Source organism: Onychostruthus taczanowskii, unplaced genomic scaffold, assembly GCF_017590055.1.
Source record: "Onychostruthus taczanowskii isolate IOZ18803 unplaced genomic scaffold, ASM1759005v1 scaffold125, whole genome shotgun sequence".
NCBI classification, from domain to species: domain Eukaryota; kingdom Metazoa; phylum Chordata; class Aves; order Passeriformes; family Passeridae; genus Onychostruthus; species Onychostruthus taczanowskii.
This window is the reverse complement of record NW_024498407.1, coordinates 1,063,111-1,090,121: the sequence shown is the minus strand read 5'-3', so window position 1 is coordinate 1,090,121 and position 27,011 is coordinate 1,063,111. Positions and strand designations below refer to the sequence as shown.

At 39.0% G+C, this 27,011-nt stretch overlaps 1 protein-coding gene across 2 annotated transcripts in view; it reads right to left on the bottom strand.

Annotated features, from left to right (window-relative positions):
* PDZRN4 (PDZ domain containing ring finger 4) overlaps window positions 1-27,011 on the bottom strand; it is a 230,529-nt gene that overhangs the window by 70,767 nt on the left and 132,751 nt on the right. Inside the window, exon 1 of one of the 2 annotated variants that reach the window (XM_041396058.1) lies at window positions 25,987-26,055. The exons of the other annotated variant lie outside the window; for it this stretch is intronic. Within the exon in view, the coding sequence (XP_041251992.1) occupies window positions 25,987-26,055 (69 nt within the window). Of the gene's footprint in view, window positions 1-25,986; window positions 26,056-27,011 lie in introns of those variants that run through there. 2 annotated transcript variants of the gene reach the window in all.

The following is a 27,011-nucleotide window of genomic DNA, read 5'->3' as shown; positions in this document are numbered from 1 at the left end:
TTTCACAGTCTTCCTAGACACTTCAGGGTTGTAAGCGCACTTCTGCCCTTACAGAAGTAACATAATTCATCCCAAACTTTAGAGCATTTTAAAACTCAGAATAAATATGTATGCTGTAATCCAAGCAAATATGCAAGTGTGACTTCCACTACTTATTCTGTAATTGCTCATGCAAGAGGCTGACTCAGAGCTGGAGCTGTCAATATTGTGACTGTCAGTGCCAAGCAAAAAAAACAAACCACACCAATGCTGCTGGGAATATCAAAATAAAAGAAGACTTCAAGCTTTCACCAGGACAAGTAAAGCCACAACAGAAGCCTTCCCAGCAATGCAACAGACATCCTCTCTTGCTGATAGAAGTCCTTCTTGCTTGATCTTTGAAGAGTTTTGACAAAACACTAGGAGATAATGATTTATTTTGTCTTGTGAGGAGCAGGATGGTCTGACAACAAGACATGTGGCTGAACAGGCCAGCAGGGGCTTGCTAAGGAAGTCCCTTTCAAAAACTGAAATAGGTTAAAGGAGCATGAAGTATGCTTTCCTCTTGATGCTATAGATAGTAAGACAATAGCAGGTTGCTGCAAACACTTTGTGCTTTATCATCTTCTCAGGGAATGCAGAAAAGCCAAAAGTGCTTGCACTGCCACTCACACACTACTGCCCAGAAGTATTTGCTTTCTTGTACACATACAGGGAGGGACATGTTCATAAGGAAGCACAGATTATATTATTAATGCATGTTAACATGTTAACAGCTACACAATGTGGAGGATTTATCAGGAAACTGAAGTACTCTCTTAATATGAATGCATAACCAACAGTCTCTGCCCAGAAGAGTTTGTATATCAGTATATAAGCAAAATAAACAAACAAAGACAAGCAAAAATAAACTAAAAGGAGAAGGACAGATTGACAATGAGTCTGTGAAATTTGCTATATCAGCATACTATTTATGTCATCATCTCTTTCTATAATTTACTACCGATGTTAAATCACATCTCTTTTTTAAGACTATAATTAGTGCCCCTTTAATGATTCAGGCAATTATGTGCAACTTCAAGGATGCAACAAAAGGTGAAAAACCTTCTAAACACTGGAGGAAACTGGACCTTATTTGCAAACAAATGTTTCTGACTCTTCAGCTAATGGAAAACAAACAAAATCTCAAATATTGAACATCTTTGAAGATGTCAGCACTTTGATTTTGATTTTAATTACATGAAACTCTGCAAAACTGAGTCAAACACACATCGGTAATCCCCAAATGGATTCCTTTTGTTACATTTCAGTAAACCCCATGTGGATTCCTTCATTCGCTTGGGAAAAGAAGGAAATACTTTCTTGCAATATATTTTTTTTTCAGAAGAAAAATTATTTTAAATTTAGGATTGCTAGATTGTCTCAAAGTGGCATAAATTATCCTGCAAAGGCTATTTACACAAAAGGAATATGAAGTTCTGTCACTTAAAATTAGTGGCTTCTGCTAAGATTTATAAAAGCTATGCAAGCCACCAGGGAGTCCTCTGAAAGTTGTTTTAACCAAAGTGAACTGAAATAATTTGTAAATTCAGGGCTTTGCTGTACATCCAGAGCCAGAAATTCAGTCCAGTCTCTCAAGACAGGGGTTACTTTACCGATGCCACCAACAGAGAGGACAGAGCCAGGCTGTCCTCAGTGGGCACAAGTCAAATCAAGTGAAGTCCATGTCCGACATCAGGTAAAAAGCTTTGCCACAAGGATGATGGAACACTGGGACAGGTTCTACAGGGAGGCTGTGCAGATTCAATCCATGGAAAAAGCCCTGAGCAACCTGCACAAAACTAGCTCTGCTGTGGGAAGGAGCTGTAGCTGGTGGCCTCTAGCCACCCCCTCGAAGTGAGGAAGAGAAGTGAAGAGAAATAAAAAACTTACCAGCCAGCTGAGCATTTTAAGGGAAAAAAAAAAGTGGCCTTACCTAAAAAACATAAGAGAAAGCAAAATGTTAACAATTAATCAAAATCAGCAGGGTAATGAATTGTAGTAACTCTTTGTACATAAACAACTTACACAATTATGCTTTCACAACATTGCAAACTTTGGCCCCAATATGTTCAAACTCTGCAAAAGAAGACACAGCTATGCTGAAATGCATACCAGGGTGTCCCCACAACTGCACCTCCTGCAGCTGTGCCCACAGCTCAGGGAAAATAAGTTTGTCATCTGTAGGCTCTGTGACCTGAACGTTTTCATACTCACTTCCTCACTATTTCAATTTCATCAGACATGTGCCAACATTTCTTGTAGGCAATTTTACCTTCAGTCCCTGCTGAGGGTCTGTCCACTAATGACCATAATGAAACATGCTTTGTGTGAGAGCCTGTTCATTTATTTTCATTCCCGTGAGTGCCTTCAGAGACCAGTGTTGCAATCACGGCTACTTACTATTTAATTCCCAGCCAAATTTATGGTCAAATTGAAAAATGGATGCAGGCTGCCTGATGCAGGATGCTTTTGTCTGAAGTGTCCTCATGGAATCATTATACTTGCATTAATCTTTAATCTGCAATTAAACAATCAGTTCTATGTAAAAGATAGCTGCAAACAGATCTCCTGAATGTGTACTAGGCAATATATCTTAATGAATGTATGTGTGCTGTCCAGGGTCTGCAATTAGGACAGCATCCATCACTGGGCCCCAGGTCAGCAAAAGGTTAGGGGGGAACCAAACCTCCCCAAGGTCCTGAGCATCCAACCACGCTACCTGTCCTGCTCTAGAGCTGTGCCTGCAGCAGGAGAGAACATCAAGAGAAAAGCCAGGTGAGGGTGGGAAAGGAGAGACAATGGATTAAGGCATGGCCTCACTGATAAACCTGTCTTGGCAAAAGATGCAACCTGCTTTGAATCTGTTTCTTTCCAATTAAGAGACCTGCTTCCAGCTTGGGCAGATGCTTAATTGGAGACTGAGGCTGCCAGGCAGGCACCAGAGCCATGATCATTAACAGGTAGTTTGAAGCCATTAAGGTGCTCCTGCTTGTCAATTCCCCTCTCATACACCACTGACATAAATAAATGCACCTTCTTCCCCGTGGCAGCAAGCTCACCTTGTAGGGGGATTTGCACACATGCGTCCTGCAAACACACCTTTGGTTTCTGGGACTGTGAAGTTATTACATTAGCACCCATGGCATGTGATTCAGCAGGGAATGAAAGGGGCCTTCCTGCCCCGTGTCAGTGTAATATTAGAATGGTACCAAATGGCTCCAACAATAGGTAAGCAGAAGGGCATCTGTTTCAGATTTGACTAAAATTGTATAATTAGATCTTGGTAAGAGATCCGTCTGTTCATGTGTGGTTTTATCAAACGCTCTTGCCTAATCCATACAAGGAACCAGTTTTCAGGCCTCAGTGGACAGCGTTTCTGATGCAAACATGGGCACAACCCTAAGAAACTCTATACCTGTGCAGAGAATTCTGTATGAATAGATGACTGCACCAATACAGCAGGTTTTTAGTTATAAACATGGGGAAACAAAACTACAGTGATACCCATGAATGCCGTCTTATTACAGGACATTCGTCCCTTCCCCATTTTAGACCTAATAATTCCCTCACTGGTAAAATAAAATAAAAAAATCCACTGGATTAATGTCAAGCAGTGAGATTCATTTTGTTTTATCTTACAAGAATATCCTGACAAAAAATCACAACTGCCTCATTTAATGATGTAAAGAATTCACTACCATGTACCATTTGCAGCTTACAAATTAGCCAATCTCGACAAATATACACTAATTAAGGGCAAGAAAGTAAAAGGTACTTATTGATTGCAAGGTCTGAAGCACCAGAAAACTGATTAAATATATGTTGTTAAGGAGTTAATAAATGAATTAACTCTGCTATGCCATGCTCCATGTACACACAAGGCTATGGTAGCTAAATGGCAATTCAATGCTATAGTCTTCAATTATTTCCAGTGGGCTAATAAGACAAGCAATTAGACCATTGTGTTCACTTCAAACCACAGCATTAACACACTCACTCGTGCAAAGGAATAAATGATACTCATCAGGTGGGGACAAAACTACCACATATAAAATATTTCGCAAATAGAAGACCCATTTTTTTTAAAGAGAAGTCTAAGTCAGCTGCTACATAAAAATAATAGAATTTTACAGCTGCTGAGTGATCACAGGAACATCATAGCTAAGTTCCACCAAGAGGGAGAAAATTCCTACTTAAATATATAACTTTTTAATGGATCCTATTCCCAAGGTAATGCAGATCATGAGAATATGATGACTGCAAAATGATTAACCAACCATTCTTGGTCCCTTGGTCTTTGTCCCTTGAACCCTAGTCCAAGAGGAGTAGCATCATTGTGAATTGTAGCCCAAGTGGAATGGTACCATCTTACTGCACTTTGGGAAAAAAGCCCAGTAGTTACCAACTTGGGTCACGGCCAGAATGGAAACTTACTGATGAGCAGATCAAATCACCTTGCAATCCTATAAACAGCAGTCATAAATGAGGCCTTTTGAGCTCTCCTGGACTGCAGCAGGCTGGGGCAGCAGCTCCCTCTGAGTGGGACACCTCTCAGAGCTCACGAACCCTCCAGCTTTTGATACTCAAACTGTCACTGATGATGAGGTCTAGGCTAATACTGCTCCCAACACACAATTCCACGCTCCTTGAGGTGCAACCCTTCCTTGCCTGCTGGGAAACGCAAAGGAATTTGATATGAGTTTTCCATTGCACCTCACACACTTTACCTGTGTGTATATGAATTGATTATGGCATGAATGTTACTGTCTCAAATCTATAGTTAAGGCACTGTTATAATTGGTACTTAGCCTACCGACCTGCTTTGTAAAGGGTAAAGCACTCAGTGATTAAGTGCTGCTAAACCCTTTTGCACCCTTATCTGTGCATCCATATCCTTTGCACCCTTACCCCCTTTTGCATTTTGAGCTTCCATGTAAATCATGGCAAATTGTTTCTAATTTGGTCTTCCTTTATATGCTTTAACCTGTGTAGTAAGTTATACAGTGAACCTTGCAATCACACTCTGTAAAGCTGCATTTTCAAAAATGTATGTTAAACCCTATAATTCTCAGTTACATACACATTTATTCTTCCTCCTTCTTCTTTTCCCCCTTCCCATAAATTACGAAGTTTTATACTGAGCCATGCTGAATATCCTTAGCAATAATGGGCTTGCTCCAAGAGTACTTCACTATTTTGACAATGCCAAAATTAGAGCGAAGCATGTGTTGCTTTGCATCTGTCAGTCACACAGCAGTCTCCTTTGAGGTCTATCAATAAGCACAAAGTGACGGGTGGTCATCTGAACAACACACTGTGCTTCCGTATTCAGCTCAGCAGTCTGCACAATTTTAACCAGGGAGCTGCAAGGATAAGGACAGGAGATTTTTTCCAATCAGGTTAAAATGTTTCAAGTGGCCCATTTTCACTTTCTGTATACTTCTGAAAGATGACTAGGAGTCAGTGAGAGAGATTAAGCTCTGTTGGAGGTGCACTGTATTCATAATATATTAATAACCAAGAACGCCTCAATTTTGGTTTTGCACTGGCAGTAGACTAAGCTACAAAAGGACACAGAAGTGAGAATGAAAACTAAAGGAAGTGACAATGGGTTACTCACCAGTAGTAGAGGGCCTTGGAAAACTGTAAAAATGAAATTTTGTTTGCAAAAATACTGTACACCGGTTGTTGCTGAGCAAATTTCCACAATGAAAAATTGCCTCTATGCATGTACCATTTTAAGCTCTAGGAGAGTCCCACAAAAACCTGTGAATGAGTTACAGCAATGGAAGGAAAGAGGTGCTACTAATGAACAAACTTCTTACTGGATTATGTCAAAGAAAAAGCATTTTTTAAAGGATTGTGATAATTCACACTTTTCTGGCTGCTTTGCTGTTATTTCCTTATTGTGCTCCCATCTGTGACTGGGAGACTCACTGAACTGAAAATATATGCAAGAAGCAATTTCAAACATCTGAAGACATAACATTACTACAAAACACTGGCTTGAAGCATGTCCTGATTCCTTACAGAGGCTTCCAATTTCCTTTACCAGGTACTGAAATTCTACAGCAACTATCTCCACTAGGTATTTCTGCAGGCTAAGCAAATACTCACCAAATTTTGAAACTGACTTTATATGGATTCAGATGTTATTTTACACATATTAACTGATTATCCAAACCATAAACTATGTGCTCAATGATCAGGAGAAATCCAACCCAAAACAACCAAAAAACCAAACCCCAAACTCCCTCGCTTTCTTTATTTTGCAGCTGCAAGTGAAGAGGAGAAAATAGTTAATTAACTTTTACAGCAGCAATAAGAAAACACAATCATACAACAGAAAAACGGAATCAAAAAATTATTGTATTGATCCTGAAATCTGTGAAGAATTGGTCATTGCTGTAGGTTGCCCACAATCTGATGAGGTGCTTGCTAATGCAAATTTTGGCCATTTCATCACACCGTGCAAACATGTCTTACATGCTGCTGGGAATTGTCTGCAATCATCAGCTTTCCTAGGAATGATGAAACCCCCAAAATTCTTAGGTCTAAGGGTCTTAAAGCTTCATAGCTCTCTTCAAATGTCATTCTCTTGTCTCTCAACTTCCATTTGTAATTTTTCAGAAATATTCCAGCAACAAAGTACCCCCAACAGAGTAAGAAAGTAAGGACCTCTTACAACAGTTACCCAGGTGCTCTACTAATTACCACCTTCCACCTTCTGACACTTACCACATAATTTTTTGAAATGCCATCAGCTATTACCAGCTAGTGGAAATACAGAGCGTATAAACATATATGAACCACAGACACATAAAAAGTGCCCTACGCATGAGTTCAGGAAACTTAACGTCCAAGGAAAATGACCAGGGAAATAAACACCAGGAAAAGAAAAGGACACTAAAGAAGGCAAAGGTAATTTATAAACTCAGGGTGTTCTTGTCTTCTGTGTCTGAATATCAAGACCATGCATTGTAAATGGATCTAACATTCAGATATATGCTACAAGTCTTGTATATTCTGTGGATTTTTCCATTGTAAAAGTATGATCTATAGATGATCTACAGATCGGGGATCATAACTTCAGTGGAAGGTGAAGCCTGCATTTGTCTGTGGGTCACGGATTTTTATATTTGCTTGTGGTACATAATACAATGAAATACGCTTTACCTGTATGATCTCCCTCAGATATTAGAAATAATGTTTTGCTGTTTTTGGTTTTTTGTTTTTTTTTTTTTTTCCCCGGGGAATGAAGCCTGAAGAACAAAACACAGCACAATGTGTATTCATTTTTATTTCACTGGAAAACATTGAATGTGAGAGAAAGTGAAAACAAGACAAAAAACAGACTAAAAACCAACCAAACAAAAAAGAAAATCTCTGATTTGAGCTAACTTTTTACACTGCATCTTCAAGAATGTCACAAAGATTGGTCTGTTGATGTGTAGATACTGCACCTACAGGCATTACCTATGCAGAGAATCATCAATTATCATGCCCTTCATTTGGCACTTGAAAGAAGTCACAAAATGTAAATAGGAAGGCATGATATGTACCATGAGGCCAGGTCTGTCTGGTATTTTTCTTTTACTCTATACACACTTTAAAACTCAAAGAAGCCTATTTTACCAATCTTGCCATTAACTTCCATAAAGAAAATAAAAGCAAGGGATAGGCAGCTCACTATTCTTTAGGCTTTCTTCTGCAAAATTTCAAATTTCATAACAACCTTCCCCCTCCCGCCCCCATACAGTCTACTGCCACCCTTAGACGTTACTGAAACAATGTTAATATTTGTAGCTGGGTATGACACTCAGCCACCAGGAGCAAAGCTATTTGGCACTGTAATGCAAATGACTGCATTCATCAAATGAGCTTTGTTAGTTATTCATTGTGTTCCTTATCATTCCTTTCCCAAACCCCAGTGCTTCTGCATTGTGCACAGAGGTGTGTCCACAGCAGCATCCCCGCTGTAAAACCCACCCTTATCAGGCAGAGCAGGGTGCCACCGGAATGACCTGCCAAGTCACTGTGTCCCCTCTCCTTCCCTCACCCCTTTGTGCCCAGTGGTGCTCTTTGTCCTCATCCACGGGATCTGTCTCCCCCTGCTCAGATCACTGTGCCAGACCCTCTCCCACAGCCCAGAATGATTTGCAATGAAAGAGACTCTGGAGAGATGGGTAATCCCCTCCTTCATTTACCCCAGCTCCTCATTTTCCTCTGAAATCGACTGGACCAACCAACTTTCTGGAGGGTTGGGCTTTTAGAAACAACTACAGCAACAAAACCACCCCAGCCCCGGTATTGTGTATTGTGGCAGCCCAACAGGCTTGCACAGATGGAAAATGGTATTGACAGGTTTGGAAAGGGACATACACGGACTCTCATGCAGGCAGACACTGGGGGCTTATTTTTCATTAAATCTTTCACTGCTTAACACAGTTCAGCATACCATTCTGTACCTCCAGAGAAAAGCTTTTGGGGAATGGAGCCAGAGATTAATCCCTCTGTAATTTCTACTGCTGCTGGCAGTACTAACTGCCAAGGGATTTTGGGGAAAGATAATGGCACTGTTAACTCGTAACCTAGGTGTAAAAGTGGTCTTAATAAAACTGGAATGGTTGAGGCCCATCAATAACCACCACACACCAATTTTATTGGATGTAACAGATGCAATCTGTTTGATGTGGTACAGGAGGCTCATCCCAATATGGTAAATAATAGAGGTTGGGAAACCACTCAAAAAATTGTCTGCCACAACAGCAAAGCATCTGGGACAGTCAATTTAACCTCTAAAGCAAAGCAAAGATGTAAAAAGAGCTTATGTGTAAAATTGCATTTTACACTGAAGAAAGATCCAGATCAGTAAGAGGACTGGCCTGGACATTTCTTCAGTGTAAATGCATTACGCAGGGTATAAAAACCTGTGTATAATTAAGCTAGTTTGGAATGATTCTGCAGATATTCCATAATTAGTGTTTGTATAAGAACAGATTTTCTGTTTTGCAACAATCAGCAGTTGATTGTTAACCTGAGAAGATGCTGATACCAGCATAATTATTTTTACACATACCTACCCTTCCATGAGAATATAAGTTAGAGACAATTTCTCTAGTCGAAGAACAGGTGTAACAACACAAGGCACAATTGCTCCCAAACAAATCCAATTCTATTTTTATGTTTATCTTCAGCAGAGTTGTTCTTTTTTATTTTTGAGTATGGAGAGGAAGAGGTAGAAGCACTAATTTCATGTTCTTAGCACTGAGCAAAACTTTCCTATACTTTTTTTTCCCCTGGTACTTCCTTGTCACAGATCAAGATTACTCTATTAGGCTGATGGATGCTTGATACTATAGTTAGGATAAATAGGGTAACTAGGACAGTATTATTCCATGCCCTGTGTAATGTACTTAGAGATGCTTTATGAACCAAGTGCAAGGTTCCTAAATCTTCTTGTTGAAAAAGTAGAATGCACAAAGATTTGTAGAAGTTAAAGGCTAAAACAGGAAGAGAATACTAGGAATTTATCAGTGCAATAAAGAAAATGGAAGCTATTTAATACCCTGATACAAATTGTTTTCACTGGAATCCCTTATGCTTCTGGTCATCTGTTCTCTGAAATTTTCATGAGCCCTCTTACCTTCTTGAATGAAGCAGGAGTCTTCATCAATGGTAACTAAAATTATATTTACTCTAGCTTCTTTTAAACTTATTTGTGCATTTTCTGTGCCCAGGTTGTCAAGAAGGCCAGTGGCATTCTGGCTCTTTCAGCAATGGTGTGGCCAGCGGGACTTAGGGCAGTGACCATCCCCCTGTACTCAGAGATGGACATCAAATCCTGTGATCAGTTCTGGGCTCTTCACTACAAGAAAGACATTGAGGTGCTGGAGTTTTTCCAGAGAAAGGCAAGGAGGCTGGTGAAGGGCTGCAGCACAAGCACTGCATGGAGTGATTGAGGGAGCTGGAGGTCTTTAGCCTGGAGGAAAGGAGGCTGAGGGGAGACCTCTTGCTCTGTACAACTATCTAAAAGGAGGTTGCAGTGATGTGAGGGTTGGTTTCTTCATCCAAGTAACAAGTTTGCCCCAGGGTTTTAGATTGGATATTAGAAAAATGCCTCCACAGAAAAGGTTATTGGGCATTGGAATAAGCTGCTGAGGAAAGTGGTGGAGTCACCACCCCTGGAGGTATTTAAAAGCAGTGTAGCTATGTCATTCAGAGAACATGGTTTAGTGATGGATTTGGCAGTGTTAAGCTTACAGTTGGATTCAATGATCTTAAAGACCTTTTCCAACCTAAATGCTTCTATGAATTTATGAATAGTCAATATTAAAGAATCAGCAATCAGTTTCTAAAAGCATCTCCTTGACTTTGATAATATTTGTTGTTATTACTAAGTTTGTTCCCCTTTATAATCTTATCTTATTGTGATTAGGAGAGCAGTTCTAATGTAGCAGAGAATTGATTTACAATAATGATAAAAAATACAGCCTTTAAGGCATGTCTGTGTTAGCTCTGCTATGCATTTTTACAGAGTTTCTTTCCTTGTCCTCTCATCTTTTTCCATTCATGGGAAATTCACCACCGTGTAGAACATCTTCCAAAGCTCAGACACTTTTTCAGGCTCTTTCTCTAGGATGTCTATCAACCATTATCAGGAAAAAAGTGTCAAATGCCCACTGTCACCTTCAGTCAGCTGCCAGGAACTGGAGATGTAACAAGCTTCATCCCTACAGCTGGTTGTGGTGCGACAGGACTAGCACAGCACTTTGGGAAAGATCACTCAGGTGTATCTCAAAGATATCACTTTCCAATTAAATTTGCTTGGCTCCATCTAATAGGGTTTAAAACCGAAGTGTCCACAGAACGCTAAGAAAATTGCTGAAACTGCTTGAAATTCAATTGTGACAAATACCTAACTCTGGATAAGGGTCATGGAAAAGCCTGGACAAAAAGACCTGAAAACAGGAAAAACAATAACATAGAGGTATAGAAGCACAGAAAACCTACTCTGTCCAAAGCCAACTGCATACTTTGCATATGCATAAAAAACACTGACTAGAACAAACTACTTATCAACTTGTATAATATTCATTCAACTTTAGTGACTTTTTTAACTACATGTTCTACAGAAAACATCACCACTGGAGAAACATCTAGGAAAAAGGAAATGTTGCTTATAACCCTGGTATACTGAATTAGTAAACGACACATAAAACAATCTAGTTGCAGATTTTTAACCCTTAAAATGAGATGTAAATGTATTACAGTGCAGTAAAATCTAAAGGTGTGCTCTCTGCAATGGGAAAGCATTAGATACTCTCTTAGCAGAGGAAAAAAATCTTTCAATTGGCCACAGACTCCATAGCACAGAAGATTAAATTTCAGTAGAAAATTATCAAATCAGCAGAAAATAAAATTGATCGTTCCCATGCATACTGCAAAAGCAGTATTTTACTGAAAAGACTGAATGCCTCAAATACAACATAAAAGCTTGCCATAATGACAGATAGTTCTATTAGAAAAGGTACTGAGTGCATAATTAACCAATGCTAATACCTATCTGAATATCTGAGAAGAAGAAAAATTTATTCAAGTGGAATATAAACTATTCATCAAAGCTGGGGGGAAAAAAAGGGAAAAAATAAATTACTACACTGAAAATATGCACTAGTCGGGCTATGTTTATGATCCCCTGACAGAAATGTATAAATAGGAAAAATTTACCACTCATTCACTAGGGGCTAATGAAGCAGAACTAAGATCACACGTTCACTATCACTCAAGTAGAGAGCATTTGCAGCTTCTCAATTTTATATGGAGCTGCCTGCTCAAGTCACACATTCTGTAACAAAGGTCATATTTTTTTTGTTTCTAAACAGTAAACTGTAATTGGCTCAGAAGTTTCATTTTTCTTAAACTAATGTTAATTTAATGAGTATTTTCTCCACATTCCTAGATATAGGTGATGGAGGACTTTGCTTTCTCGGTTTCCCAGTATCAATCAGTTATATACAGTAAGGCATAAAATGTAATATTTAATTGAATTTTCCTGTTCTGTAAAATTACTTATATTCTTCAATAAACAACCATGGCTCTAAAATTTTGGATTTTTATAGCAGTTTACAAAAATAAGAAAAGTCAATCCTGCTATGTCCATACTATCTAAGCTACTGCAACTATTCAGCTTCAAATGAGAACACAGTATGCAGCAACAATTTAAAAAAAATGCCTCTTGAGCTAAAATATTTGTAAAGGACAATCAGAAGTTTATACTGTGTAGACAGGTGCAAGTAAGGGCTAAATTCTCAAGCAATGGCAAGTTTCCAATCCCTGAATGTTCATGTGGAGTAACACAAGCTGCATTACTTTGCAGCCAATAGAGGCATATGGACAATATTCCTGAATATACTCTCAGCTTTGAAAGTTGTAACACTTGCAACTGTAAACATATTTTTGAATTTTCAGCATCATCTTACTCTGATCTGTGTCAAATAGTATTTTCTAGAAGCTGGTTATGAATGAAATATAAACTGGGAAAATTTGAAGTATTTCCCATGAATTTACTTCCTCAGAGGTCCTAGCAAAAATGCTGCCCTGCAGTTTTAGCCAGGTGATTATCCCTGATACATCATTTACTTCCTAACTTATTTACACAGCCTGTAATTCACTTAACAGAGATCTTAGTGTGTGAGGTATTCTATGAATGCTAAACAGATTTTAAATTATGGGCCTGTTTCTAAGAAGAGGAAAAAAATTGTACCTTCCAGAAACATGTCAGGAAAATATTCTCTGGAGTTCTGCTTCTCTTCTACAAATGGCTCAACATACTGCCAATCTATAAGAAGTACAACTTTTTTCCTGATCTAAACATAAACCTCCACTACACTTACAGAAGTGTCCTTACTAGAAGGTTTAATTCTGTGTATTGTTTTCTGTAAGCGTACAGACAGCTAAAAGGACAAACAGAAAAATATCTTAGAGCAACTGGTCATGTATCTTCACTCCCCTAAATTTTTCCTATTTATACATTTCTGTCAGGAGATCATAAACATAAACCAACTTGTGCATATTTTCAGCGCAGCAATTTATTTTTTTCTTTTTTTCCCTCTATGTAATTTCACTCTGCCTACAGCTGCATATCTGGAAAGGGATGGCCAATACAGACCTACTGAACAAAGGTAACCATGAGACTAGCTTGCTTATGGATCATCCTCTGATCCCCCAAGAAAAAGAGAGCTCCCTGTCAATACTGTAACCAGTGTCACATCCTGCTCAGCAGAGGCCAGGGTGATCCCGTCTTCCTTCTGCATGGGCTGAACTAAAACCATGCAGGGTGAGGCAAGACAACACTGTATTTTCTTCTTTAATAGCAAGGAAAAAGATCGAATTGCTCAATGGGGAAAAACAACCTAACCCTGGAACAATATTCACAGCACTTTAGCTGAGGATAGTAAAGTTTTTTCTCCAGAATGTTGCACATGCTAGTAATGCCAGTGTAATTAGTATTATTCAAATGACTGTATGTGTGCTGGGGAGTAGAAAGAAAGCTAGTCAATCAGAATTCAATAGTTACTAGTTATTGAACACATCCATACCAAACATATCAAATCCCTCTCTAGAGGAAGAAAAACAGGAGCCCTGAAAGACCTTTTGTTTGACATGGCTTGAGGAATATTTTCATAAAATGTACAGTTGGCACATTTCATTGTGGATGAAGTGGTAAATAAATCTTATAGAATGGTTCATATCTTTAATTCTTTCACATCTTTTAGTTGTTGCAGAGGCCCAAGCAACGACACCTGTGATACTCTAATTTTGTTTCACCAATGAACAAAGATTGATATGGTAGTCAGAGAATCAAATTAGAAGGAAGAGACAGGAGTAAATATTCTGTCAGTGTTGTTCAGCGTTCCTGTGCAATAAAAGGAAATCCAATTTTCTCATCCCTCCTCTTGCATTCAGATTTTCCTCACCAAAAAAAAAAAAAAAAAGAAAAAAAAAAAAAGAAAAAAAAGAAAAAAGATAAGCAGTTCTCAGTGTCTTCAAAATAAAAAGTGTGGGAATAGCAGCTTTTCTAAAAATCTGTTACCTAGAGTAGACTCCAACTAAAATCTCCTGAGGTCTGGAGAGTGGAAGGCTGAGACCTACTCTTTCTCAAGTCATACTAGAAATCAACAGCATTACTATTTGTATGATGACCTTTCTGTATAGTGCTAAGAACCGGTTTTCCTTGGCAACAGAATTAATTAATTGGGACCTAGTCCCAGCAGCTGCTGCAGTCACTGCAGTCCAGAAGGGTAAGCTGAAATTTCTCTCCCACTTCCAACCTATTTCATTTCCCATTGAAGACATGCATGGGAAATAATTTTTGTTACAGGGGTGCAAATTTGAAAGCATCAGCTACCTGCTGCATACTTTTGCCCTAAATAAAATACAGGGTGCATTCTTCCACAATTCCTTTTCCGTAAGTCATTTTAGCACAGAGTAAAAGAGAGGCAATATAAAATTTATTCCTGAGGGGTTACTTGTTCAAGTGCCTCTAATGCTAAGGGTGAGAATGTGCTTTGAATAGTCTAGAGCTGTCCTGCTAAGCTTAGAGTACTAAGTAGGATCTGACTACAGATCCATTGTATTTTTGCTTAACTTGTACTCATTTCAGGAGTTAATTAGCTGTAAGAAGGTTATTGTAAAATCATGAATCCACTCTCAGCTGGAGGTCAAGTAAGTAACTAAAGAGAGAAGAGACCTTACAGGGAAATTATTAAATTAAGATTCTTAAAGTCTTATTTGCCTACTTTAATCTTACTCAAACTCCCCTTCAGGAATTCTATATGGGAACTGTCTCTATAGTAACCCAAGTGAATTCACTCCCAACCTAAAAGTCTTATCCACTTCACAGTACACCATCTCCAGACTGAGAAAAATGTTGGACAAAACAAAAGGCCTTGAAGACTATCAGCAACCTTAAATAATTACGATTCTAGTGTAAGAAACAGTCTTTCAAGACTCAGAGTTCTCTGAAGCATTTCCCAGCCCACAAGCCAAGCACACTTTTTGAGCTTCAGACAGAATACATACTAAGCCTGAATTAACAAAGGATTAACATAAAGACGAAGTCTAAGAAACCCAAATTCCTTGCACAGAAATATATGAATCCAGAACATATTTGAACTTTGCACGGAAATAAACTTTAATGCATCTGAGTACCACTAGGTAAGGGAACAGAGCTGCATACAGCACTTGCTGAAATCTTTACAAGAACATAAGGGAGCTTAAAGGGGTCTATTATGTTGCATTTTGGGGGCATGCAAATGCCCATAATCAAAATTCAAATTAAAAAAAAAGAAATTGCAATCTTATTACTATGCACAAATGGGAAAGAACTGTTGGCTGCTATGCTGAGAAGGCTGTCATATTTCTAGAAATAATCAGACATACTGATCACTTGGGAGCTTTTGCTTCTGAATTCCCTCAGTGTTTTGCCTTCAGCTGTCAGTAAATATGACATCTGTCCCCTCCATGGAGCTGGCTAACGGCCCTCGTCTAACTCTGAAACATTGGACTAGCACTTTGTGAAGCCATCTCTATCCATGACATAAAGATAAAGCCAATACCACAAAGTCTTTTGAATTTCCAGTCTACCATGAATTGCCCTGAAGAACTGAAGGTAAGCAAGCACTTACCAGCAAGCAGAACCTTGTGACATCCCACAGAAGTGCTCTCCCAGAACACATGAACTGTGGACAAGCAACGGGTTCTTCCTCAGAGGAAAGGCCTAGGCTACTCAAACATGCCTCCTTCCTTTCCTAAGAGGGCAATTCAGGCATGCTAGCAATATCTCACAGGCAAGATTACCAGAGGCAGTTGATAAATCTAAGAGTTTGTATAGTCACTTATTGTCACAAAATTAAATGAGAAAATATTGATGCAAACTTACTACTCTCAATATAACATTGAACCCCCCCCCCCCAAAATAAGGGATCTACTGCTAATATTAAAATAAACTAATATAGATAAGCCTAGAAATAACTGTTCCATTTACTCTAAACAGCAGTGAAGTCTCATTTGCTCTTTCAGAGGCAAAATCAGTTGAAGGGCACATTTTTCTTCTTTGTTCTTTCCCATCAATTTTAATAGGTGCAGAACATCAGTCACATGAAATGTAATGGGACAAGAAGATGGATGAGTACGTTTGAAGCCACTAGTCACAGGACAGAAAGCATCCTGACAAAGTGACACTGGCAGCATAGGGTTCGACAATACAGCCTGGACAATATTTAGTAAGTGAAACTACAGTGCTACATGATTTGGTATTTTCTCACTGGGCACAATCCTTTCCCTGTCACTATTCATCATCTTCCTACAAGTCAGGCTTTCAAAGACATTCTCCTGCTGAACATGACCACATGACATTTTTAAATCAGGGAAATACATAAATCTAGGGACAAAGAGGTCATTTGGAGATAAATTGGAATGACCTCCTATGTTAAGAACTTCAAACTACTTCATCAAGAAGGTTTAAATGGTTTAGTAAGATTCACACTGAAAATATAAAATATATTGTGGTTAGAAGAGTGAGGAGATTTGGTAACAATGCGGAACTGACAGCAAGAGGACTCTACGACTGATGAAAAAATACCAAAAATCCCCTGTTCTACTAGGATCTGAAGAAAGCATACTAACAAATTAACAATTAGAAACTCCTTCACACTAAAAAGCCTCTGATGTGTGTACTACAATAACATACATGAATAAAAAAGCAGCATGTCCCATTAGCTGCCTGTGAAGTAGTTCTGGGGAAATTGTAATGAAAATTCCTATCAGAACTGAAGTTTAATGTACAGTGAAGGAAAAAACAGTCATCCAACAAACCTAATCAAACCCTTTCTGTATGTTGAGGAAGCACTGGAGATACAGGCAGGCTTACACCCTACTGTAATGATCCACTTGTGTTATAACTTTACCAGTAAATGCTAAGTGGCTCCATCCAGCACTTTATGATGGTTATTGTGATCACTATAATCATTATTAGGCAATGCTAATTCAGCTTCTTCATTAGCCATTTGCCACGATCTTACAGGTAATCTTTAAGCTTTAAACAATACCAAACTTTAGACAAGAACAGGAAAAGAGAAACCAGAACCTGTTAAAATATGCCCACAAGAGAAGGAATTAGAGCCAGACCTCCAGGTCCCACTGCTGCACAAAGCAGGTCCTATACCTCAACATACTCCAGTCACCCTTCCAACAGTGTGCAATATCCAGAAAGACAGCTTTTGGCAAATTCTCTTAAACAGGGCAACATTCCTCTCTGGCATCACAACAGGCACTGCTGATAGGGTGGTGCATTCTTTTTCTGTCAAGAACCTTATTGGAAGCTGTTTACAGCTACTACAGCTGTTCTTGCTACTTCCCTTCTCTCCCATAAGACAGAGACTGCTTTCGAACAAATCCCTAAAAGTGTGTGCTGGTAAATACAATAGCACACAGACAGGAGTTTCCCCCAGTAAGTCACATATTTCAGAACGGGAAATCCAGAGGTTATGGGAATTCCACATCAAGAGAAGTTCTGTGATTTCTCAAACAGTATACCTAACTCCGGAAAGAGCAAAACAATTTTAGATAAAGGAAAACTTGACTCACTTTTGGCTTCCAAATGTCATACTACATGAAATAACACACTGTTTCACAAACTATTGAATATGTCTTAAAAGTCAATCAACCTAAATATTCAATTATGATGATACATAAATGACATCCAGGCATTTCTGGAAATTTTTTCCCTACGTTTTTTTCTGTAAGTCCATGTTTGAAGAAATATCTAAATTTTTTATTAAACATTTTGATTTTGATAGAATTATATTCGTTAGTGAGAAACACTGCAGATATCATCTACACTTACTGTATCCCTCATTTATAAACTTACCTGTCTCTGTCTTTTCCAACTGTAATAGTCGACTATACGATAAATTCAAGTGAAAAACTATATTGTAATGAAAGATGTCATCCCCACTTTTAGCAACCTTGACTTCTGAGAATGCATTCCAAATGCTGAACTTTAACTAATAATCAACCTTTTCTTCCATTAAAATTTATTTTGAGCTGGCAGTTCCTATGACCCCGGATATCATGGAATCTGAATATTTCACATTCTAGCCATGGGGAAGTAGTAAAAGACCTGAATAATGATTGTTCCCTGAGCAGATTTCCCTGAAAATTCATCACTATATGCAAAGTGCACATTACAAATACAATCAAACATATAACATGGGTCAGTCAATTGCTCTGTTATATTACAGGTAACCAAAAAGAATCCTTTTCTCTGCTTATATCAGTTGTTCAGTCCTCATAATGATTTAGCCAAGTTCATCCAATCCCATCTTCCCTGTGGTCCTCAGGACAGAGGTTCTGGCACTGCAGTACATATTTCTGACACTACAGAGCAACTGAACATGTAACAGGTTTGTGGCTCTTTCCCAGGAGCTTCACCAGTTTGATGCACACAGACACAGAAGCCGCACTGACATTTGCAAGCAGGACAGTCCCTGGAGGCATGTCTGCAGCTCCTGGCCAGAACCAGCCTGGGTCTGAGGTGTGCTGAAACAGCCACGGCTGGCTCCTGCTGGCACTGATTCTCCGGGCAAGCCCTGACAGTCCAGAGCCGAACCGTGCCCCCCTCCTCAGGGCCATGCGCGCTGTCAGCACCATGTGGCTGGGCTGCAGCCTCGCCTCACAAGCAATGCTGCCAACCCCAGATACGCAGAAGAACAGAGAGTAAGGCTGGTTCTAAATATTATCTTTCAAGTTCATCCCAATTCCTTTCAAATTTCATAAATTAAATTATTAAACCTGATTGATACTTACAAGCTTTTCTCAGTGATCATGAGTGAGACTGCTATTAATGAAAAGTAGTTTTTACAAAACATTATGATTCCAGGAGCTAGGAAAAAAACCCAAACAAACACCCTCTCCCTGCAAACACTGAAAGGTATGAAACAAAAAAGAAAGAATTCTCCAGCTGGGTGAAGAACTCAAAAACTAAGTTTTATCTAGGCAAATTAAAGACACATGTAGACTTTTTGCAGATTGAATCCTCTCAGGTTCAATTCTGACATTAATATACATGAAGCACAGGAATTCCATGTGTGATATGTGTTTGGAAGATTACTTGTTCCACTGTGCCTATATTGTTTCAGAGGTCAAATGTCTTGGTTAAAACCTTTAGAGAATAACCATTACCATAAAAAATCAGAAGACAATAAAAAAAATTAATGTTTGTTTTGCTGCACTTTGCTTATTATCAGGGTTTGGTTTTTTTTCAGTTAAGCATATAAACAAACAAAGCCTCCAACCATCATACTGGAGAAGAAAATAATGTATTATCTTTTCCACCCAAGAGAAGAATATGTAAAATGTCCTAAGCTCCTGAAAGTTAAACAATAAAAACTCACAACAGTGAGAGTCATGGAAGTCTACATCATCCTATTATGCAGGAATGGCCAAACAGTCACCCTGTTCTCTGCCTCTCCACATCAGTATTTTAAACTAAAATACAAACACTTAAAAGAAGAGACTTTGCAGTGCATTATATAAAGACAGAATAATTCAATTTCTAGGTATAGTCCTAGAAATGGCATATAAGTATTTTTAAAATTCTCTTTCTGACCCACTACTTGTTATAACAATATTATAGATAACCTTTGAACGGTAGCTGATTTAATATCCTCTTTTAACAGATTCATTTTTTTACAGTTATTGAGCAAAGTAAAACAAAAGACAAGCTTATTACACAAAAAAATAGAAAAGTAACTACTTTCACTACAGTCACAAAGTAAGTGTATCAAGAGTAATCAGCAGAGAAATTCTTAAATTCTTTCATGTCCTGATATTTTGAGGTGATGTTAGTAAACTTGGAAATCTTCCTGCACTTGAAAAAAAAAATCTACTTAGGAGTATCATCAAACTACTTTGCATTAAACTAAAAGATGAGAAAAGCCTTTGTGATTGAAATTAGCCAGTGGCTTCAAAGTTACAGGGTTGATAGGAAAGCAAATACTATTCCAAAAAGCTCATGCCATTTAAAATAACAGGTTGAACATAATCTAAGCAGTCTTAAAGCCAAAGGTCCAAGAATTTTTCAGTGTTTTTTAAGAAACTATTTTGATAAGACCTCAACAAATCCCTAGGGGTGGAAAACTGCTAGCTATCACCAAGCCCTGCTGGATACATCTCCATTAAACTCTCAGATCCTGAGAGAAAACTGGTGAAACAATCTACTGTCAGTTAATCCCACATACATGGTTGAGTGTTTGGTTGACATTTTAATGCCCTTCCTCTTCAATGAGCCACAAAAAAAAATATACTGAAACTCCAAAATATGCTTCTTTTTTTTGACAGAATGTTCAAGGTAGCAAGACTGGCTTCATCACATCACTGATGTATAGAACTCACAAAGAGATAATTTTGCGGTAGGCCTAAGGATGATATCCACACCAAATCACATCAGAAAGCAAGCCTCAAGAAAGGATGGCTCTGTAATAATGTATAAAAATCTGATCATTAGAAGAATCCTTAATCCCCATTATTAAATTCAAGATGCAAGGAACAAACAGTAAAATGAGAGAAAATCATGCTATGCAGTACTTGAACTGCTTCTTTTTTAAAATTTTCATGGCATTGAATGTGGAATTGTAGAATCAAAGACTATTCCTGCAGATTACAGATATAATCTCAGTATGGCTTTTTATAGGGGCCTGTGTTGTACCCATCCCCTGAATTCTTATCTCACATACTATTGTCTGCTTTCTTATCTCAGGATGACTCTTTATCTTTCCTCTTGAGGTATGCACAGGAACTATAAGCCTTTTACAAGACACTAAACAAGGACAGAAAATGGAAGCCTGGCCCCAATGAAGTCAGTGGTAACACTTCAGTTTCCTAGATTTTACCAGAAAAAAAAAAAAAAAGAAAAGTGTTTTAACATCAAAAATAATACTTAGGCACTTGCCATGTAATTCAGGTGTCATGTTTAAAAGAATGTTAAAAAAACTCCTGCTAACAGGTTTAGATTTTTAGGGAACCAGGTGACAATCTTCTTATATGTGTAATTGCATGCATGGATGCCCTCTCTACAGCCACTATCCAACCATTCAGCCAGAGCTGGTCATTTCAAGCAGTGTGTGTTTCTGTGTGTTCCCAGACCCAAATCCCATCCTCCAGGACTCCTCAGAGAGCCTTTGCACCCAGACAGAGCTCTGTGGTAAGAACCCTAAAACTGTTCAGTTAAACAGTACTCCTGCAAGTTTGTTGACTTTTATTTTTGAACTTCAAATAGACAAATGAGTATTCAGAAGAGCTACTTAGAAAAAAAGAAGAATCAGGGGGTTATCACTTGTTTGTTTAAAAAATTTAGAGGAGCAAGAAGAAAAAGAAAGGTAATGCAGTAAGATCAAACCAGATCTACTTTTGGTACTGATTTAATTAAACTCAGATAATTCAGCTAATTTCCAGACAATTAAATTCAGATTTTTTTTCTTTCATATTCTCCAGAGGTAGAAGTGTGCTGCTACAGAATTTCTCATAAAATGAGAGCTTAGATATAAACCAAAAATGTGTTTCTGCTGATGCAACACAAGCTAGTACTTTCCCATAGCTGGTGAAATTCATGAGGGGCATTTGGAGGTGGCATTGATATACAGCAAACAAAGACACACAAAAGTTGTGGCAGGTATCTACAGAACAGAATGGGAGCTAATGGCAACCCTCACATTGAGGAGCTGTCATGTAAATACCTCAGATGGCATAAGTACCAAAAGAGAATATTAGTGGCTGAAGGGGGAAAATCAGCATTGCATCATCCAGCTCCTCAATTCGTCTTCGGAACAAACTCAAAGTTCATCAAGACCAGAGAAGACACGTCCCAGTGCTAAGGAGCACTGCTTGGCCCCCAGTCTTCCCTATTCCAATGCCAGCTACAAGCAGCATCTCCTGAAACTTGCAAAAAAACCTCTGCTGATTCAGTGGGCAGGCTTGATGTCTCTCTTGCGAGCAACTTTGAGTTTGAAGAGATGTACCACTAGAACTCAGTACAAGTAGCCCAAGGGATATCAAAATGAACATAAAATCAGAACCCTAAACTGGTAAAAATTTGAGCTTTATAGTAATTATGGAGACCAACATGAGAAGCAAGCAGCATAATCAGTCCTCAGAGGATTTAAAAATGCTGTGAGCAAGCTCTACTATTATCCCAGGTCAAACATAAAACATAAATGTGCAACCTTCCAGTTTTAATCCCAGCTCCACCACCAACTTTGCAAGCCGTATGAGATAGCCTCTCTTTTCCCTTCTGACTTTTATCCTTTCTCCCTTTCAATTCTACACTCACCTGAGCTAAATCTGCTTCCTAACATGTAAATCAAAAGAGAGGTTTGCACCATTCTTCGGTTTACTTCTAAAAGCAGCATTCCCTCTCCAGCTTTCCCCTCTTTTTCTCTGGGTTAACTCCACATTTTGAAAACAAAACACAAAAATTCAAGCAAACAGAAATGGTTTTATGACAGCCACAATATTCTGAAGAGAACCTGCATTTTCTTGAGTCTCAAACAAGGCTATTGAAGATTACCGCTGATTCCCTTCAATCCTAGCCATATTTCTCTTATCCTTTCTGCTAAAAGGGAAGAATCCTTACCATGCTGCTAACAAATGACTTAAACTCACTTCTTTAACCCCTGAAGTGGAAGAAAAAATCAGCTGAGTATGGCAGAGCTCTGCTCTTAATGGACATGAGCATACACCAGATCCCACCCTCTCTAAGTGACTTGACATAGACTTCCTGGATGCACACTCATTAGCTCAATCCTGCTTATACAGCACACAGGAAATAATATTAAAGTGCTCCACGAAGTAGCATGTAGGGCCATAAATTTCAAATTGAGACATCTTTCATTTCTGCACTGGTAGGCATATGGAAAAGATGACTTGAGGGGGGTAGTATGCCTGATACCTTCCCCCAGTGAAGCCAAGAAATAAACCTGAGCCATGCTGAGGACTGGTGAAGAAGCACTCAGAAGCATGAGGGTCTTTCACCAATGCATAGTGGTATCTCAAAAGCTTTCATTCTTAAAATATGACTATTTGACTTTTTATTTTGATCCCAATCTGCACGTGCAAAACACAGTTATTTAAATAAACATAACTATCACACAAGCAAATGATGGTTTTGGAGATGGCCCCCATGGTCTCTGAACTGCTACCTCAGCAAAAGACAAGTCTGGAGTGAAGGAATGGGGGGAAGAGTGAGAAATTATACATATTCTAATGATGTCTTCCTTTTTCAGCAGCTCTACAACAAAAATCCCTGTGATGCTGAATCTGACCTCACTAAAAACAGTCACAGAAAACCTGCCCCACTGCAAGCATTTGCATGGTTTTCCTCTGCAAACATGCTTTCCTTTGTTTACTATATTTTTAAGTGTATGAGTGCACAGACCACCCACAGTATCAGGTAGCCTAGCATGGGAAAGGTGGCAGATGAGGCTAGGACTGCTTCTTTATATGAATATAAATTAATCTATCTGATCCACATATGCTAGTGAGCCACAGCTCATCCTCAGTCAATTCATGTCCCTGACAGGCTAACTTGTCCCAGGCTCTCCAGAAATCATGTAGATGAAAGAGCCAAGCCTGTGGTATAGGAATTACAGTTCTGGAGAGTTAAAAAGGGATTTGCAAATCAAGTAGTAATGCCTACCTTGGCTTAATTTAATTTATCATATTCTACTGCTGCTCCCCCCATCCCAGCAGCAAATCAGAATTGTACACAGAAGCAGTTATGGTGTGAGACACTACCTGATCTTTACTGCAGCACCTGGTTAAAAATATGCTCAGTATCCTTTGGGCTCTGACCTGCACACACTGAAACAAAGATAGGGATGAGTTTACAGATGAACACAGGATCTGGCAGTCAGCTCACTAAGTCATTTCTCTGCTCTCCTTCTGCACCTTATCAGTGACATTTCCCTAACAGCACAAGATGCAGCACCAGGCTCACTGCATTTCAACTCCCCAAGGAACCTCCCTGAGATCCTCCCAGGGATAACACTTTATCTGGCAAGCACCAGAGTAAAAAGTGAAAGCATTAGTTAATTTTGCACCTTGGTTGCTCACATCCACAGACACTCCAATTCAATAGCAGAGAAGATAACAGATAGAGGGAAAAATTTCTCTTGAATCTCTTAAAAACCCCACCTTACAACATTACTGCAAGGAATATTTTGAAAATGCATTTACTCTAAACCAGACACAGTCTTTTTCCCATACACACATGCAGCCCTTTAAGAAATGTCCGATTCCTTTCACAGCAGAACCTGCATTTCTTATTCCCTGGCACAGAAATGCAGACATTGACCTACTCTACTCCATTTTACACTTTCAGATCAGTTTGGCAATCCAGAGCTGGGAAGAGGGAAAGGGAAGAGAGGGAAATGTGCTGCTGCAATGCTTTTCCCTGTGCTGTTGCTGTAAGAAAAAATGATGATGGGATTACGACTAAATATTGAACTAAAGGGAAGTGTTCCACCTAGAGACCATCTTCATCAGGCAAGGCAATGGGCAAGGGCAAGCTACCTGCAAATGGACACTCTTCTGGGATTGAATACACTTGCTGGTTCTGTGGTAAAAAATGATGCAGAGGTATGGCCCCCAGTAGTAATTAACAATGTTAATCTTCTTCTTCCTCTCTATGGTGATAAAAAGAGTAATTTTTATATTTAATTAATGCAGAGGATCATTCTGGAAACTGGCTAATGAGGCTCTGATCACATTACCATGAAAATGTGCATTAACACCACAACTGAGGAGGCTGCTTCATGTGTAGAGAGAATCCACTTTGTAATTAGCCCACTGTGAAATGAATCACGTCAGGAGGAACTCGGAGGGAACCAGTCGGCACTGGGCACTTAGCTGCTGCTGTGCCAATAGACCACCAACATTTTAAGCTCTTTTTTCTCCCCTGCACTGCCTGTCAGCAGCAGTGCAGTCCAAAACTGCCAGTGCTCAGCCTCTATCAATGGCAATGTGTCAAAGCCAGAACAAATTATAGAGAGGGAGAGAACAGATGCTGAAAGGCACTAAACTTTAGTATGTGTGAGTCTACTATGCCAAGAGGAAAAAAAACCAAACAAAAAGCTGCAAATCAAATACTGATTCAATAGGATCTGAGCAAAAATTATGGGCTATTATGGGGAAGTACTTGTTTCATCTTATCTTATTCTGAGGGAGCTGGGAACAGAGCAGCAGCAGACTCTGCTATGCACTACACTGTTAGGATGCTGAAAGAGACACCAAAATACCTAAATTGGATTATGATCTTTGTCTAGTAGTATACAGAAATAATACACACACAATGAATGAACGAGCAGCACATCTCACCCATGGAACCCTGTTGTACTCTGTACCTGTTTAAAGGTGACAACATGTTTCAGAATTATTTCAATTTTAATTAATTAATCTGAAAATTTAACATACTTCTCAGCCAGCATAGATATGCCATAAAAACTTTTTTCCTTAACTTAAAAATACCTGAGATCACAGACCTAATGCTTTCAGAGGCAGCAGTGCAATTTATCTGAAATCAGTCTTATTACCCAAGCCAAAGGCTCCCTTAAAACATCACCGATATGGTTCAATGAGACTGCTGCTATATGACTGACATCTTGGCAGAAGATGCACAAAAATGTTAAAAGAATCCCACAGGAAGTCATCTGAAGGGGGAGTGGCATACAAGCAGAAAACAACAGGCACCCGAAATACTAATAATTACCAACCTCCCCGAAACATTTTCACTAGCAATTTTGCAAAGCAAAGAAAAAAGGCAAAGCAAAACAAAAGCATCTCTACTTACTGTCTGTAAAGCACACACATTTTTACTCTGGAGATGCTGGTAATATCCTCTGCACTCACCTGTGAAACTTCATAGAGCAGTTTGTAGTGTTCCTCTCTCTTCTGAAAAGTGCACAGATTGCAGCCCATCCTAATAAGCAACACAAGAGCAAAGCCTCTAATTTCCCCAGCACTGGAAGGCAAATGCACTGACAGGGAATCCAGACTTGTCTACTGTTTTTCATCAGTCACTCGAGCCCCGACACACAGGCACGCCACTGTTAGCTGGAAGCACAAGGCAGGGCAGTGCGTAGCAGCATGCTCCTCTTCCCTTTCCCCAACTATCTTACACTCACGTATACACACACAGAGTTTCGACTCAGTTCATGGCAACACTCCCCCTGTCTCTGCATCAGTGCACATGACTACACAGATTCCCACTCATGAATATTAATAGCGTCTCATTGATTATTTATGACAGAACGTGTTAGCAGGGAGGGGTGTCATAGCTGCTGCTGATGACAGATGAATATTCACTAATTAAGAAGCAAATGTACTGTGGTTAAACAAAATTCACTTGTGTCAATACCAACTCTGTTTATTAAGGTTAGAGAGACTAAGCATTTCACCCACGCTTGTCTCAATTTTTACAGTAATTGTGAGACTAATTCATTAATGGAGGTGGGAAAAGCACAAGTCAAGTATTATGTTAGGTCTCCACCTTGTGCAACAGGGATCACAGAATACATTTAAAATATTTGAAAGCATTTTAGGAGAGTGCTTGTGAAACCTGAGCTGACATTGCTAAAAATTTAGACTAAAGAAGGCAGAAGACAAAATTAACCCAGATGGCTATACTGATAGCTCCAACTCTGAAACTGCCAAATTTAGCCAAAATTCCACCATAATCATAAAAGGCATAAGTCCCTAACAATTCATCATGCATATATAGGATACGTGGAAATGCAGGTGTGCCTGACCTGGTGCGTTTTACATATAGACACAGATTTTACTGTTTAGTAAATAATCTCACGTTCAAATCTCTTTCTTGCATGTATAACAGATGAATTGTAATTATAGGCCAAATTTCTCAGAAACTCAACAGA